At 48.1% G+C, this 17,000-nt stretch overlaps 1 protein-coding gene across 22 annotated transcripts in view; it reads right to left on the bottom strand.

Moving 5' to 3' along the window:
- ARHGEF11 (Rho guanine nucleotide exchange factor 11) overlaps positions 1-17,000 on the bottom strand; it is a 121,432-nt gene that overhangs the window by 25,312 nt on the left and 79,120 nt on the right. For 12 of the 22 annotated variants that reach the window (XM_017345779.3, XM_017345774.3, XM_008264286.4 and 9 more), the window contains 10 exons: positions 15,308-15,427; positions 13,382-13,427; positions 12,706-12,782; positions 10,551-10,688; positions 4,693-4,767; positions 4,382-4,483; positions 3,225-3,323; positions 2,054-2,096; positions 872-968; positions 589-711 (listed from right to left, as the gene is read on the bottom strand). In XM_017345779.3, coding sequence (XP_017201268.2) covers positions 589-711; positions 872-968; positions 2,054-2,096; positions 3,225-3,323; positions 4,382-4,483; positions 4,693-4,767; positions 10,551-10,688; positions 12,706-12,782; positions 13,382-13,427; positions 15,308-15,427 — 920 coding nt within the window. The remainder of the gene's footprint in view (positions 1-588; positions 712-871; positions 969-2,053; positions 2,097-3,224; positions 3,324-4,381; positions 4,484-4,692; positions 4,768-10,550; positions 10,689-12,705; positions 12,783-13,381; positions 13,428-15,307; positions 15,428-17,000) is intronic. The other 10 variants (XM_070077506.1, XM_070077507.1, XM_070077509.1 and 7 more) reach the window with 3 other exon arrangements.

The following is a 17,000-nucleotide window of genomic DNA, read 5'->3' as shown; positions in this document are numbered from 1 at the left end:
TCATGCGTTTACTTAGTGAGAAGCAGTACTGGGGCAAAAAACTGCTAAGCCTGGAAATGTTCCCACAAAGCCTGTCACGTTGGGACTCATATCACAGGCACCCCTGACATTTAGAAAATGTCTCTAAAAGAGCATAGCAGGTGTGCCAGCAGCTCCTGAATCAGGTAACTTCAGATTTCTGCGATAATTAGTAAAAGTGATTCCATTTCCCTTAATGAAGTTCTGCAGAAGCTTTATCTATCAGAGACTCGCAGCGCTGGGCTCACGCTGTGTCAGACATGGTCTTAGAGGCAGGAAGGGAGGAAGTTTAGGAAGAGGGCTAGAAAGGAGAAGCAGAAAGCTCACCACATTCCTGGAGCCCAGTGCCTGTCATGACCACCATATTACAACAGGGAGCCCCAAGGTTCAGCAACCCCCATGCACGAGGGCAGCCCTCTGCCTAAGAAACCCAGCTCGCCCTGCACTTCAGGGGAAGGACAACCAGGCAAGAATAGCTAGAGGGAAGCTGGAAAAGAAACCCCTAAAACCTGTCAACCTGTTGGGCATATTTGGTGAGGGTGGGGGGTGGGAGGAGATCTAAAGACTCACAGAATATCTCCAAGGGCAGCCAGCTGCTTCTCGGCCACTTGGCGCTCTCGGAGAAGGTCCCCATCCAGGTCCAGCAGGTCATTTTCACCATACAGGCTGCCCAGCCCCAGAGTGCGTTTTGTTCTAAGCCAGAGAGATACACAGCAAGGAACAAATGTACAAACACTCCTTAGATGCACACCCAGGAGTGAGGCAAACATAAATACACACACACAGAGCGAGGGAAGGGCCAAGAGGCAGAGGTGCTAGGAGGTAGTGCAGGAGGGCAAGGACCCTGGCAAACCTGTAGTCGTGGATCTGTTCCTGGATCTCTGGCATGGCAGCCCCCTGGGCCTCACTGAGTGCACTGCGGACATCCTCACTGTTGCGCAGGCGCAGGTCTGTAGTGGGAACCCAGGGAAAGCAACATGGGCGGGGTGCCCAGGGAGGACAGGCTGGCTTTCTGCCCCGTTAGTCTAAATGAAGTGAAGGCCTCCGCCTCACAGATCATTCCCGAATTCAGAACTGGACACCTCATGTCCAAGGTCCGTGTCAACGACAAAAAACACTTTCTGGATGTTCCATGCTCCAGTATGTGAAGTGCTAAAACCCCTTTCATCAGATATGTTCCCATGCTGTCCTGTGACACCACAGTGCAGCCCTCCCAGGGAGATGCTCACTCCCCTGCACTGCCCGTGGCCAGCTCACAAGGATGAAAAAGCAAGCACTTCACGTTCCATGAAACACCAACTCCCCAGCTAAAGTAAAAGGTGTAATCCTTCGGTCAGCATCTGCTCCACCCAGGTGAGGCTGAGCTGCTGGGAGCACAAGCTCTGTTCACCTGACCGCCTGTGCCCTTCAGTTCTCCTGCCTGAGAAGCCTCGGACAAGCTCCTGCACAGCCCCTCTGGCGGCCACCCTCTGTGTGCCGCCCCCGCCCACCCCATTCCTCTGTCTTGATTAGGATTAGGGGCTCAGAAATCATCCAGTTTACTGGATCCTTACTCCAGACCAGCTGCTATCAGTGTCAGTTAAGGAATTCATAGCCCCATCCCCACCCTGTAACACTCCAGGGAGTCTGAATTGAGGCGGGATGGCGTGAGGCCCTGGTTTCTACATCTATGAGAGCTTCCCAAGGGAATCTAATGGTTGATCTGGCTTAGCAATCCCTGATTGACTCCAATTTTCTCTTGGACAGATGACCCAACTGAGGCCCGGAAGGGTCATGTGGAAGGTTGTGGAAATGAGCCCAGGCCTCCTCATGCAACAGACAGGGTCTTCCTGTGACAAATGCCACCAGGCAGAGTGACTTCCTGGTCAGGCTGTGCCCTGTTTGTGCCCGCCTATAAGCTATTATGCAGTATTCTGGAGGAACTGTCCTACGGAGGACAGCTGCCCAAGGACAGTGGCTGTCGTCTAGAGGCTTCCAAGAACTGAAGATAAGAAGGGCAGCATCAGAATACTTACTGGCCAATGAGCCAACTTACCAATTTCAGCCTGTAACATCTCAGGGATCTTCACTCTCAGAGGCTAGGAGACACAAAAGTGGGGCAGAAATGGTGAGGGTGTACTCGCCAGGGAGACAGTTGGGGAACAGGCTTGGCAGCCACTGCCTTCTCTCCTTTTTTGCCAACATCTACCCACCCTCCTTTCATCTCTCAGTGTATACCTAAACTCTAGACCAAGGTTTACGGGAAATAAAATTTGAGGCTTACAGGGAAAGTCGAGACTATATTCTAAGAGTGGATGTGCAGTTTTTCCACTCTTTATTTTCAGGTCATTAGAGTTTATGGAACAGAAATGTTGTTTCAAAAAGTGGACTGGTGATAATTTAGCAGGAAGGGAGAAACCTTTACCAGGCTATCTGATGGGCTTCCCCTCCTCTTCACTCCCAAAGGAGAGTTGGCTCTACGTCACCTAGTCTCACAATTAGCTTGGTGTTCCCGCTTTTGCTTTTTAAGTCCCTGACCCCTGGATACGGGGGTGGTTCCATAAAAGAGAACTGGCAGCTCTATCTCTTTACTCAAGCCCCATTTAAAGGGGAGAGTAAAGTCTTGAGGAAAATCCGCTGTCTTCAAGCTCATCACCAGAAACATAAAGCCATCTTGGGATTAGTTTAGTTGATCAGATTGGGACGTTGAGGATGGGAACTGCCTCTGCACGCAGAAGTGCTTTTGCTCAGCAAGATTCTGGAAACACTTGGGACCCGCGTCCAGACACACTGAGTGTGCACCTGTCCCAGGCACTGCAGGGCCTTCTCACCTCTGACTCCTGCCTCCGGGCAATAATGCTGAAGTCAGGCAGAGCTGCAGAAACCTGGGCTCTCCCTGTGCCCACTGATCTACACCCTGTTTCTTCATCATATGGAGGGCAAGGCAGGGAGGGCTGTGGAAAGCAGGGCACTGATTCAAGGGAGAGCAATTAGACTCTCTCCCTATTCTGAAGAGAGGCAATGTGTATTCTACACACGGAACGAAAGAAGTATAGAAAGAAGATGAATCTATTAGAGCAGAGCCAGGAATGCAATCCGGAAATCCTAATCCCTGAACCAAGACTTCTCTTCTCCATTTGGCCTCAATGTTTTGTTTAGTTTTTTCTCTGTCTCTGAGTGGTCCAAAGAGTATAGTAAAATTGTAATTCAATCCATGACTGCCTTACCGCATTTTTCTCTAGGAAAATATTCCAGATGTCTTTTCCCAAGCTTCGGGAGTCCTTGGGGTTTGTCTGCTGATAAACTTCTGCACACAAGTAAAAAAGCTAGGGGGAGAGAGCACCTGGTCAGAGCAGTGGTTCTCAACCAGGGATGATTTTGTCCCTGAGGAGACACTTTTTAGTCATTATGGTTACTAAGGAGTGAAGTCTCCTCCTGGCATTTGGTGGACAGAGTTCACTGATGCAGCTCGAGACCCCAAAATGCACAGCCGAGTCCACCACAACAGAATAATCCAGTGCAAAATGTTAACAGTGCTGAGGCTGAGAAAGGGTGGCTGGAACATACCAGACACCCGTGGCAAAAGAGGCCCTGGCCCCGCCCCTGCTGCATCCCAGCCACCCAACCACTGCCCCTTGACTCCGTCTCTTCCACATTTGCTATCTCACCACTGACTTGTTCATTTATTGTTTCCCAAGGATTCATGTTTTAGTTTTCTTTGTCATTTTTTATTCAGGAATGTTTCTGAGATCCTAGCACTTGGGACTTAAAACCCAGGTGTTCAATGAATAATGAGCAAATCAGTGCTCATTCTGGCTTCCCACAGTGGTATTCCCAGAAACACGAAACAGCAACGCAAGCCTGGGGCAAGTTCATTCTGAAGACTACACCACCAGCCTCTCTCCTATACCCCATTCCTTTTTAAGCAGCCAAGCAGAATGAGAGACACTGTACAGCTGTTGGCTCTGAGCACTGCCCAGGGCACTCTGGGTTCCACCCCCCACATTCTTTCCTGTCATCACCTTGAGACTGAAGACCTCGTATAATCTTGCTCTCTGCCAAGCCTTCCTGCAGTAACACTGTGTATTTGCAAGGGCCAACTCCCCATTCTGCAGCCACCTTCATTCGAAAACCCCCAGAAAAGATCCTCTTCTTCGCAACAATGGCCTAAGCTGACCGAGGATGGCAGTGTTTCTGGCCTAGCTCTTTCTCCCTTCTGGCTACTGACCGGAGTGGACCGTGTCACACCCAGTGAAGAAGCCTCCAGGCCTGGGGTCTGTCCTCTTTCCTATTTTGTCGCTGTTCTTGAGATGCCCGCCTACGCCCAGGGTTCAGATCTGTAACATCAAGCAGGGCCAGGGCCAGAACGACACTTCCAACTTACCAGTGGACTAGGGTCCGCCTGAGAGAAGATGTAACGTAGAAAAACCCCCAGGTGAGCTGGACGTGACTTCAGTTTCTCAAGGTCCTGGAATATGATATCGCTCTGGAAGGCAGAAGGGTACCTGTGGGCTGGGAGGCATGGAGGCAGGCCACAGCAGCACAGCCTGTTCCCGCTTAGCCTCCATGCTATCCACCTTCCAGGGTTGATACGTGGAGGCTCCCTCCCCCAGCTGCTACTAGTCCCACTGCTTCAGGCCAAGAGCAGCTTGTAGGACAGGAGAATGATGAAAATAAGAACCAGGAAACTGTTACCTCGTTGTTGAAATAGCCCGGGTCATAATCTTCCTCTGGGCCAATAATTAAAGGCTTTGGGCTTTGATCTACACCCTGGGGGAGAGATTCAAGTTGTAGAGATGAGAAGTTACAGAGGACGGCGCATTCAACTCCCTCAGCGAAGTCTGTTTGGTTACAGCACAGCACTCACTAAGACAGCCACTGAGCAGGTAAACGCTGGCCTCTCCCTACCACCCGCAAATCTCAGAGCACAGATGAAATGATTTCCACTTGCAGGAAGTCAACGGCTGCTGGGTGGGGCAGAGCAGACTCACAGCAGCCTGGTCACATGACATATGAAGATGGGAAGTAAGAGAAAACGCTCTCTTCCTGTTTTCAAAAGATCTGAGGGGGTGGAAGGGATGGTTGGCCAACAAAATAAGGGCCTGCAGCTCCTGTGGGATGGTTGGGCTGGGGGCTGTTTTCCTAAACAGATTAAACAGTGACCCTAAAGCCCAAACACACACCCTCCAAACCCAGCGTCCACTACAGTGCTGAGAACAGCTGCTGTGTACTAGTAAGTCCCACTGGCTTAGCAACTGTCAGAGCCTAGTGGTGGGTCTCTGCCTGCTGAGCAAAAAGGGATGGGCTGATCTTTCTCAAACGCCATTTGCATTATTTCCTTGCGCAAGAATCCAGCATAGAATCCCTGTTACCTATCTAAAATCCAAACTACTTGCCCTGGCTTTTCTTTCTACCCTATGCACATCTTAATATAAATCTAATCCTGATTGATATGCATTGGTGAGATACATGAGAGGCAGTTCATGTTGCATAGACTTTTCAGATGCCTCACTGGACAAATTTTTCTCCTAAAAGTTCCTTGAGCTTTCAAAGCTCTTCTACCAATTGTATTTTTCATTCAGTTTAATCTCCCTCATTTGTGGTGATTCCCCAACAAAGATATTGCTTCTGGAACCCATCTGGCTTACCCCTGCTTATTCTCACCAGGGAGAAGACACCCTCCTCACCCACTTTGGCAAGTGGCTTATTCTTTTATTTTTTTTTTAAAGTATAAATTTCTTTTCTTTTTTTTAAGATTTATTTATTATTTGAAAGGCAGAGTTACAAAGGCAGAAGCGGGGCGGGGGGAGGCAGAGAGAAGTCTTCATTTGCTGTTTCACTCTCCAAATGGCTGCAACAGCTGGAGCTGCACCAATGCAAAGCCAGGAGCCTGGAGCTTCTTCCGGCTCTCCCTCGCAGGTACAGGGGCCCAAGGACCTAGGCCATCTTCTACTGCTTTCCCAGGCCATGGCAGAGAGCTGGATTAGAAGTGGAGCAGCCAGGACTCGAACTGACACCCATATAGGATGCTGGCACCACAGGCGGTGGCTTTCACCCACTATGCCACAGCGCTGGCCCCTAAAGTGGCTTTTTCTGACAGTCCCTTCCTGATGTTCCTCTCTCCTTTTCTGTTCTCCCACATATTTGCAGACTCTATGCCCAGAACGACAGAGTTACAGCATGTGAACACCTTTCTCAGAGCTCAGAGTCTGTCGCTCCCCCTCTTCATGGAGGAACGACACAGGACCCTGCGCTGTTCTTTCGTCTGCTTGGCCCTCCCCGGGTTTGCTGCTGGTTCTTCCCGGGTTGGCTGCTGTCCCTTCCACCTCCGTGGAAGGGCGGTTCCCCCTGGCCACTTTCCCCACTTCCGCAGGGGAGCGGCACACCGCCGGCTGGCTCTCTCGGGGGCTGCACAGGTGTTCCCCTTAGATGTTCCCCTTAGATGTTCCTGGTGCATGCCGTCTCTCTCCTCCTTTATAGTCCTCCTCCGCCAATCCTAACTTGGCTGCCCACACGCCGAGTACGCTGCTCTCCTCCAATCAGGAGCAAGTCCTACAGTTTATTGGCTGAACTGGAGGCAGCTGTGTAGAAGCTGTTTTCTCCTCTCCCAGCGCCATATTGTGGGAGAGCAGATGCATAGAATAAGTCTTAATTCCAGTAACTTAGTCCAGTCCGGATTGCTCCCCACAAGAGTCTACACCCATCTGTAATAAAAAACGTGAGCCCCGGAGAGACTGACCATGTGCCCCAAGTTGCAGAGCCAAGTCTGACGTGCTGTGTTTGTATTTCTCAGACACATCCTAAGCAGTGGCCTTTTCTGTAATATCTAATATTCCAGGACCCCCAAGAGGTGGGTGAGTACTTCTGGTTCTACTTGGCTGGCCAGTAAACTAGGCTTTTGCTTATTTGCAGGGAGAATTTTTCTAAGTCTTCATATTTTTATTTTCTGATTGTAAAGGCAGAATATGCTTATCATCAAAGAATCAAATATTATAGAATTATACAACAAAAAGTGATCGTTACACTTCTACCCTTGCTGCTGACAGTTTCATGGATATATAGGCTTTTTCCTACTCAATACATATTAAGAAACTGGAACTACACTATACTTAATCTTATCATTCAAAAACAGCTATTTAAGTTTTTTAGAAGATTGACAAATTCACAGGGTAAAAAGAACTCCAAGGCCGCTTACTCCACACCTGCTCCTATTAACTATCTAAAGGGAAACCTCCTCTATGAACAAGATGGACGCCTGACCCCCTCAGCAACCTGCCTGACATCCTTCAACAACCTGACCTTGGTCCTGCCATTCTGCAGAGGGAGGAGCAGGAATGGACAATCACAGAACAGCCAGGAGGGGAAAAACAGCCCTATGTTGGGGCTCAGGAGAACTAAGTTCTAGTTGTGACTCTTCCAGCAACAGAGTCCTTGACCAGTCCCTTAACCTTTCTTTGCCTAAGTTTTCTCTGTTACATGAAGATTCTAACAGTCATCTCCTTTACTGATTGTGAGGATTAAGTGAGATCCAGTACAGCTGCTGATACATTATACCTTTTAATACACCTTGGATCCACCTCTCCACCTTCCCCTCTATCCAATGGGTACACATAGAGTATCAAATGTGTTCTTTTGCACAGTAGCTCTTGATTAGAACTTTCTTTTGATGACTGTATATAACTCTGGATTTAAGAAAAAGATTCACCTAGGTTGCAGTCCTATCTGCAGCCCACACTGTGGAACCTCAGTTTAGAGAAGTTCAGGAAGCTTTGTGTCCCGGAGAAGTCTTCCCCTCCCAGAAGACAATTTTGATGAATTTCATGCCCAAGTATCGACTCATTCATTCATTCATTCAACACTGTAAAGTGCCTACTCTGTGCCTGACACCACGCTAGGTACCCAGGATTCGAAGATGAATTAAGTCTAGTGAGAAATTATACTTGTAAACATAGAAATACAGCAGAGTGATAAATGCTGGATCAGAAAAAAGAAGACAAATTTATTAGAATGACAACACCATCAAAGAGAACACAGTGAGATGTGTGTATGTGGGGGGGGGGGGGGAGGCAGAGCTGGGATGGGGGCAGAGACAGGAAAGACAGCAAGCAGGAAACTAAAACCCTACTGGCTGCAGTTACTCCCTGACGTCCAGGCATGAAAGGCCTTCATGAGCAGGAACTGGGCTGGCTACCATGAGCTCACAAACTACTCCTCTGGGAGACCTACTTGGTCTGTTTGTCACAGGACAAAGGAAGGCCCAGTTTTGTTCATGGAAGGGAGGAAAAGACAAACATTTAGACCTAAATTCCAGGATTCTAGGGACAATCAAGAACTAGATTTAGCTAACTAGATTACTAGTGACTTATAATACTGTTTTTAATTTAAGGCAATGGCATATTTCCTTTAAAATGAAGTTAAGCTTTAAAAAGTGAGTTAGCGGCCAGTGCCGCGGCTCACTAGGCTAATCCTGTCTGCGGCGCCAGCACCCCGGATTCTAGTCCCGGTTGGGGCGCTGGTTCTGTCCCGGTTACTCCTCTACCAGTCCAGCTCTCTGCTGTGGCCTGGGAAGGCAGTGGAGGATGGCCCAAGTGCTTGGGCCCTGCACCCACATGGGAGACCGGGAGGAAGCACCTGGCTCCTGGCTTTGCATTGGCGCAGTGCGCCGGCCGTGGCGGCCATTTCGGGGGTGAACCAATGGAAGGAAGACTAGAAGACCTTTCTCTCTGTCTCTCTCACTAACTCTGCCTGTCCAAAAAAAAAAAAAAAAAAAAAAGTGAGTTAGCTTGAAGAAAAATGTTAAGTAAATGATACATTTTGACTGTGGAGATGAAAAACATTATGGTGGTAGATCACTGAATTTCAAGAAGTGCTGTTTTGGAGCCAGTGCATGGTGCAGCAGGTTAAGCTGCCACCTGCAATGCTGGAATCCCACCTTAAGTTCCAGTTTGAGTTCTGGTTGCTCCACTCCTAATCCAGCTCCCTGCTAATGCACCTGGGAAAGCAGCAGAGGACAGCCCAGGTGTTTGGGCCCCTGTGAGTTCCAGGTTCCTGGCCTTGGCCTGGCCCAGCCACAGCTGTTGCAGCCGTTTGAGAAGTGAACCAGTGGATGGAAGATCTCTCTTTCTCTGTAACTCTCTCTTTTTTAAAAGAATTTTTATTTATTTGAAAGACAGAGTTACAGAGAGAGGTAGAGGTAGAGAGAGAGAGAGAGAGAGAGAGGTCTTCCATCCGCTGCCTCACTCCCCAGATGGCCGCGACAGCTGGAGCTGCACTGATCTGAAGCCAGGAGCCAGGAGCTTCTTCCAGGTCTTTCACGTGGGCCCAGGGGCCCAAGGACTTGGGCCGTCTTCCACTGCCTTCCCAGGAGAGCTGGATCGGAAGAGGAGCAACAACTGGGACTAGAACTGGCGCCCATATGGGATGCCGGTGCTTCAGGCCAGGGCTTTAACTTGCTGTGCCACAGCACTGGCCCCTCTCTGTAACTCTTTCAAATAAATAAATAAATCTTAAAAAACAAAACAAAACAAAACCTGTTGGGGCTGGCACCATGGCATGATGGGGAAGGTCTCTGCTTGTGACACTGGCATCCCATATGGGCGTCACTTCATGTCCTGGCTGCTCCACTTCAAAACCAGCTCCCTGCTAGTGGTCTAGTAGAGCAGCAGAAAGTGGCCCAAGTACCCGGGCCCTTGTCACCCACATGGGAGATCCAGAAGCTGCTTCTGGTTCTTGGCTTTGGCCTGGCCCAGCACCGGCTGTTGTGATCATCTAGGGGGTGAACCAGTGGTAGAGGATTTCTCTCTTTGTAACTCTGACTCAATATATATATATGTGTGTGTGTGTGTGTATATATATATATATATATTTTAAAGTGCTGGTTTACAAAACTAGGAGACCTCTTCTCAGTGTCTCTAAGAAGTAGAGGCCCAGCTGCAGCCTGAACCATGACAAACAATTTTCTGGCTCAGCCCGTTCCACTGCCACACAGCCCAGATTCTTCACACACTGTGGTACTGAGCCAAAACCAGTCTTCTGAAATCTGCCCTGGACTAGGTCTGCCCTTGAGAGCAGGGGCTTCAACCAGGTTCTGCAGAACCTCGGGGCTCCATGGAAGAACACCCGAGAGGGAGGGACGGAGTTGATCAGGAAAGGTCCCAGAAGAGCTGAGCTTATTATTCTAGACTCGGCTCTATATACTAAGAGTTCATTTTGCTAAGGAGAGAAAATTCAAAGTTGTATTGTGGAGGAACACTGAACAAACCTATTTCCTATTCTCTACAGGTGTTCAAAGACAGACCAGCTATCTGTTCCTCAGCCGTCACCTCCCTAAGATGCTGACCCTTTACACAGAATCCGATTACCTTACTTCCGTGTTTCTTTTTATATCATGATCTTTCTTATTATTTGTTCCTTAAGTGATTATCTCAAATTGTGGGTTGCTGATGCAATTCAGTATGATTATTCAAGACTATGTATTGGTAACACTTATAACAGGCTCCAGATCTGTTATGAAAAAAGGGAAAGGAAGTGTGTGGATGGCTTAGGTCACTCACCTGGTCGCTGGTGGAGGGGACTGTTGCGTCTGAGCCCTGCCGCCTGTGGTGCTGGGCCACCCTGGTCATGATCACAGGGGACGTTCGAGGGCTGTCTAGTCCAGGGTCTGACAGTACCGAGTTCCGATTCATCAATGACTAGAGGAACAGAGAATTCTGTGAGAAGGAACCCTGTTTGGGAGGCCCTTGGGGCTCAGCTCATTTGGTGGTGATAACCATACCCAGCTTGGCCAAGACCTGGCTGCTGCAGCCATTTGGGGAGTTAACCAGAAGATGAAAGATCTCTCTACCTTTCAAATAAATAAATGAATCTTTAAAAAAAGAGAGGCATTCAGTTCTTAACTCTGTGCCTAGCACTGCACTCCTGCTTATTTTTACCTCACCCTATTCACACAACAGCCCTTTGAGGAAGAGCCTGTTATTCCTGTCCCTTTTCACACGAAGAAACCAGGACTTCAGAGGTTATGAGATTTGCTGAAGGTCAAAGGGGAAGCAATGAGGTGTTCCCTGGATTCAACCCAGGCAGTCTCAACCCACAGCCCCACTATTCATCACCAGCCCTGCTACCCCCTAGATATAGGCTGAGTACCCTTTATCCAAAATGCTTGGGACCAGAAGTGTTTCTCAGATATTGGAGTTTTCCAGATTTGGGAACATTTGCACAGACTTCAGAAGGCTGAACATGCATAATCCAGAAATCCGAAAAAATATGAAATACTCTGACATTTGAAACTTACTGATCTTTTCACATATAATCAGCTTCCCACAAACAGGAGCAGTAACAGCTATCTAAAATTAGGCTTTATAATGTGTTTTCTTTCTTTTTTTTTTTTTTTTTTTGACAGGCAGAGTTTGACAGTAAGAGAGAGACAGAGAGAAAGGTCTTCCTTCCGTTGGTTCACCTCCAAAATGGCCGCTACGGCCTGTGCGTTGCGCCAATCCGAAGCCAGGAGCCAGGTCCTCCTGGTCTCCCATGCGGGTGCAGGGCCCAAGTACTTGGGCCATCCTCCACTGCCTTCCCAGGCCACAGCAGAGAGCTGGCCTGGAAGAGGGGTAACCGGGACAGAATCCGGCGCCCTAACTGGGACTAGAATCCGGGGTGCCAGCGCCGCAGGTGGAGGATTAGCTAAGTGAGCCATGGCGCCGGCCTTAATGTGTTTTCAACTAATCATTCACATGTTTAATTTATCTAGCTAAGTAGATATTATCATTATTCCTTCTTCTACACTTTTATATTGTAAGCATATATTTATTTAGTCTACATATGCAAACTGCGAACACCTGGAAGAGATCACTTCAGTCAAAAATCTGAAACTATTTGACCGCTACAGAAAAAAAAAATGAGCCAATCAAGTAGGAAAAGATTTGTGGTAAAGAAAAAAAGGATCGTTTCTGGTTAGGCCAGGTCCATTGTAGTACTCTAAGATGATTTCATCCCAGCCAGGTAGAAATGTGTCTTCAATCAAGTCACTGTCTCTGCCAATCTATGTGCTGCTCTCTCATTCTCAGAGGCCTGCTAATGGTATGGTCTCTCTCTCCACTCTGCTCTTTTGTAGCAGAATTGACAATGATAACAAGGAAGCCAGATGACCCTTTTATTGGAACCTAGAGTACAGTGACTAAAACCCTAGGGGCTGGAGCCAGAGAGGAAAGGCACAGATGACAGCTGGAGGCCTTACTGTGGCCAGGTGGCAGCAGAGCCTTTAGGTGCCCAGGAAAGGGACACCAAATGTACAGACCATTTTTTAAAAAAACATGTAGACAGTTTGCTTTAGTCTTTTCATTTTTAAGTTGAAAAGCACAAAGACAAAGAGCGAGAATACGAGGTGGTGGTGGTGGTGGTGGTGGTGGGGTGCACCCATCTACTGGTTCACTCCCTGGATGCCCATGATGGCTGTGGCTGGGGCCAGGGCTAGGACCAGAGCTGGGAGCTGGGAACGTAATCCAGGTCTCCCCTGCAGGTGGCAGGAACCTAGCTACATGGGCCATCACCACTGCCTCCCAGGGTCTGCATTAGCAGGAGGCTGGAGTCAGGAGCGTGAGGTGGGCAGAACCTGGGGATTCTGAGATGGGATGAAGGCCTCTTAACTGCTGGGCCAAACGCTTGCCCACAAACATACTGCCTTAAACTGGCCTCATCTCCGCGGGCACCTACCTCACTGAGAGAAGGAAAGCGTTCTGTTCCAGAGTCCAAGCCGCTGTCCCCCTCCTGGGAATCCAGAGAGAGACGTCCTAAGAAGAACACAGTGTTTATTAAAAGAAAGTAGCTGTGGCCTGAAAGGGGAAAAAAAAAAGCCCACCCTTTATTCTGGGCACCTGTGCACAGGGGAGAGGCAGCTGCCACCTTTCTTTCTTCTATGAGTTTCCTTTTGGTTCTCTCATCTCATGAACCCCAGACTTTGCTGGCACACCTGTTCTCTGCTCTTATCACACCTTTCACTTACCTCAGCATCTATGCAAAGGCCATGTTACCTCCTGAGTAATACAGTGCAGCTTTCCCAGGGCTAGTCCTACCCCTCAACTCACTCCCAACCGGTTACTGTCTGCCTCTTGTAACAAGTGTGTGCCAGCTCTGTTAGGCAAGCTGTTGTCTGGACCATAATTATACCACTATCTCCCTGGCCCCCTCTATCCAATGCTTTGGGTAATATGTTCATTTCTACTGCCTAAGTAGTCCAGTTCCGCTGTGTATTTGTACATTTATCCTTTCTTCTTAGAGGGCAGGTACTAAATATTCTCTTTCTCAGAATCTGCCTTACAGAGAAGAAACAATGGATAAGAAACCTGGACACAGATACGCCACAGAACAAAGAAGTGACGAGGGGACTTACCTTCTGATGGCCTCTGGCTGGTGTCACCATACAGTGGAAGTATGTCCTAAAAAAGAAAGGCCCAGAGGGTGGGCAAATTCTGTAAACCTCTCTCCCTACTGTTTGCTTCCTCCAACCAGGATTTTATTTGCTAACAGTCAGTAGCCACTTCTGCTTCACCGCCTCAAAAGGCCCAGCTGGAAGAAACAGGGTTTTATTTGCACCATTTGGGGAGGATGGTGACCCCTATTGGTAGTAAGGAAGCTTTACTATGCATAAAACTAAATTCTCACTTTATCACCCTGGGCCTCAAAGCACCTACCACCTTATGTGGTTTGGATACAAGAACAAACTTCCTATCAAGGAGTACAAAAAGCTCAAGCAGGTTGACTGAGGGAAAGTATGAAAAGTTTACCTCGAGAGATCTCTGAAGACTAACAGGCTTTGGCCTGGGCCTGACTGCCCCAGCCAGAGTGGAGGGAAGGATGCTGCAAGGTTTAATTGTTTACACAGCACTTTCCTAGGTCGCATTGAATCTTGCAATGACTCTGAGTGAGGCACACTACTCCCATGTTATAAATGAGCAAACGGAAGCTCACAGATCTTAAGTACCTTGTTCAAGCCACATAGCAGGTCAACTCGAACGCCAAGTCAGAGCTCAGAGCCTCAGACTGCAGTCTCTGAGGCAAGTCTCCGATGCACCCCTTCGCAGCACACACGGGCACACTGACACCAGGGCAGTGGCAGTGGCCACAGGCTGGCCCCATGCAAGGGCATGCTTCCCTTCTGACAACACCCTATCAGGTGGCTACTATGGTGATCTCCATTTTATAAATGAGGAAACTGAGGGCTCCGAGGGACTAGGTAACCTGCCCAAGAGTCCTAAAGCTTGTAAGAACTGGAGCTGGGAATTGAATCCTCAAGGTCTACCTCCACACCTGAGCTCCTATAAACCATACAACAGGAGGAGTTCTTTAGCAAACAAAATAGCTCAAATTCATTTGCCTGTGTTTCCCAAACTTTTCTCATCTGGTTGCTCCAATAGGGAAAGTGGATAATCCTTAAATAATTTCTACTAGCATCAGTAAATATTATTCTTGGAAACCTTAAAGTTTTTGGAGAGTTATTTCTTATTTACCTGAAGAATGAAGCTAATTAACAGTAACAGTAAAGTCCCTGACTTGAATGAAGAACCATCTTCTCTCTAGAATTTTCCATAAAGGGTGGTTAGCTGCTGAGACAGATCCCTCTCAACTGACCAGGGATCCTTTACGTTGGCTGACTTTAAAAGCTGCCAGATGAACACTGAGTAAAACCAGGGTAGGAATATGTCAACTACAAGGAAACTACACAGAAAGGAAGGATATTTAAGAGACTCAAGTTGACAGTCTGATTTATGTTTCTTTTTTTCCAGTGGCCATTTGGTTCAGCAGTTAAGAGACTGCTTGGTATGTCCCCATCTCATATTGGAGTGCCAGGGTTCAAGTCCTAGCTCCGCTTCCAATTCTAACTTCCTACTAACACAGACACTAGAAGGTGTGTGTACTGGCTCAAGTACTTGGGTCCTTACCACCTACATGGGAGACCTGAACTGAGTTCTGGCTCCCAGCTTTGGCCTGGCCAAGCCCCGGCTGTTATGGGCATTTGTAGAGTGAACCAGTGGTCACAGAGGTCTATTTATCTTTGACTTTCTCCATTTCTCTGCCTTTCAAATAAAATGAAAAATAAAAAAACATTTTCTTTTTATGATATCCCAAATGTTATAGAGCTTGGCCACTGGTGCTGGATGAAGAACTGCTAACTTGTTTCTTTGTAAAACACTAAACACTAGGTGAGCCTTGAGGTCCTGGCACAGCCCAGGAAGCCTTTTGTCCCTGCTCTCTCCTTCACTCTAGCCCCGGTCAACCACATGGTGCCTTTCCTAGGGCTATGCCTACCATCACTCACCACTAAGCCACCAGTCTCCTGCTGGATCTTCAGCTGTAACTGAGTGACTCGCCGCCGGGCACCTTCGATCTGCTCTTCTAGCAGGCTGGCGGGGTTCCGGCTATACACCTCACAGATACGCTGGGGAGGGTGAGGACAAGGAGGAGGGGAGAAGGTAGAGGGGCGGTTAGTAGAGAATGGACGACTCACCAGTGGGGAGAATGGGCAGCTATCCAAATCAAAGAGGAGAGAGGAGGGATCTCTGCCTTCGCTAGGTGCACGTTAATTTGCCATCATTTAGGCACAGAAAACGGTGTAAGTGATGAGAAACAGAACACATGACGCAAATGGAGAAAAGAAGACAAAACACAAAGGCCTGTCCTAACCTCACCCAGTTTCCAAGGCCTGAGTTAAGTCCCCCATCTTAGCTGAGGTCTTCCTTGACTACCAGCACTCAAGTGTGAAATATTTCTGTGACTGTCCACATCAGAACATACAACGAGACCCACAGGAGGGAAGAGGAAGAAGCTTGACCAGAGCAGCCAGCATCTCCCCTGCCCATTATTCGGAAGCTCCCTGAGGGCAGGAACCATGGTAACACTCATGGTTTAGGGTAGAGGTCTAGAGGCTTCAGTCAGGGAGCCTTGGCTTTAAATTCCAGGATCTCCACTTACTGGCTGTGTAGACTTGGGCAAGCTTGAGTACATCCTCATCGATAAAATGGAGATGACAAGACCTGCCTCAGGGAATGGTTATTAAGATCTGAATGGGATTATGTGTAGAGTGCTCAGCGGGGTATCCCTGCACAGTCACATGCCTGGCTACATGGAAGCTATTCATAATTTACTAAAATAGAGATTCTCAATAAAGCTTGCGGGTTTACATAAATTATCTCTTTTTTTTACGCTGATTCTCTAAAGTCATTTGGGGCTTCCCTGCTACCTGACAACTTTGACACAAATCTCATATTTAGTGCTTCATCTTCTCCACACCTTTAAGGCCCCAACACTTCCCCATTCTCACCAGACACCATTCTGGTATGGACTGGCCCAACTTTATTCCACTTCAAAATATCTGCGGCCATCTTTCTTCCTGCATCAAGGACAAGTGACGTCTAAATCGTTAATGAAGTTAATCCTGCCACTGCCTGGGGCTCTTCCTGGCCATCATTCACCTATCTTCAAAGTCTCGTTTTTCCAATGCCTTCACCCTACAAAACTGTTCAGGTTTCCTGACTTGAAAGAAAAACAAAACCACCAAAACCCTTCCCATTAACTCTGATTTCAAGCACCTGCCCCACCACTTTGTTTCTCCTTCATTTCACAGTCGTTGTTTAAAAACAGTAGTCTACACTTAGGAGTCCCATACTTCTTTGCCTCCAGTCATGCAACATGCACACTTTAGTTTCTTCCCCATTATGTCAAACATCTGCCTAGAAGATCAAATATGATTACAAGAGGTGCAATACTAGAGGCTGGCGAAGCGTACTGTAGGAGCATCTCCTCTCTGCCCTGGTGCCCTGGGGGATCTCACCCAGCTCCAATCTCAACTATCACCTTCATACTGAGATGCCCAACCTATTCCAACTCAGCCTTTTCTTCTATGTGTCAGCCGTGTTATCTCTAAATGCCTGGGGAATGGTCTTTGTCTGAATGTCTCATGGTACCTTAAACTCAGTACACCCGAAGCTGACCCGTCCTGTCCCCTAAGCTCT

Source organism: Oryctolagus cuniculus, chromosome 7 (assembly GCF_964237555.1).
Source record: "Oryctolagus cuniculus chromosome 7, mOryCun1.1, whole genome shotgun sequence".
NCBI lineage: Eukaryota > Metazoa > Chordata > Mammalia > Lagomorpha > Leporidae > Oryctolagus > Oryctolagus cuniculus.
This window is presented reverse-complemented; position numbering and strand designations above follow the sequence as displayed.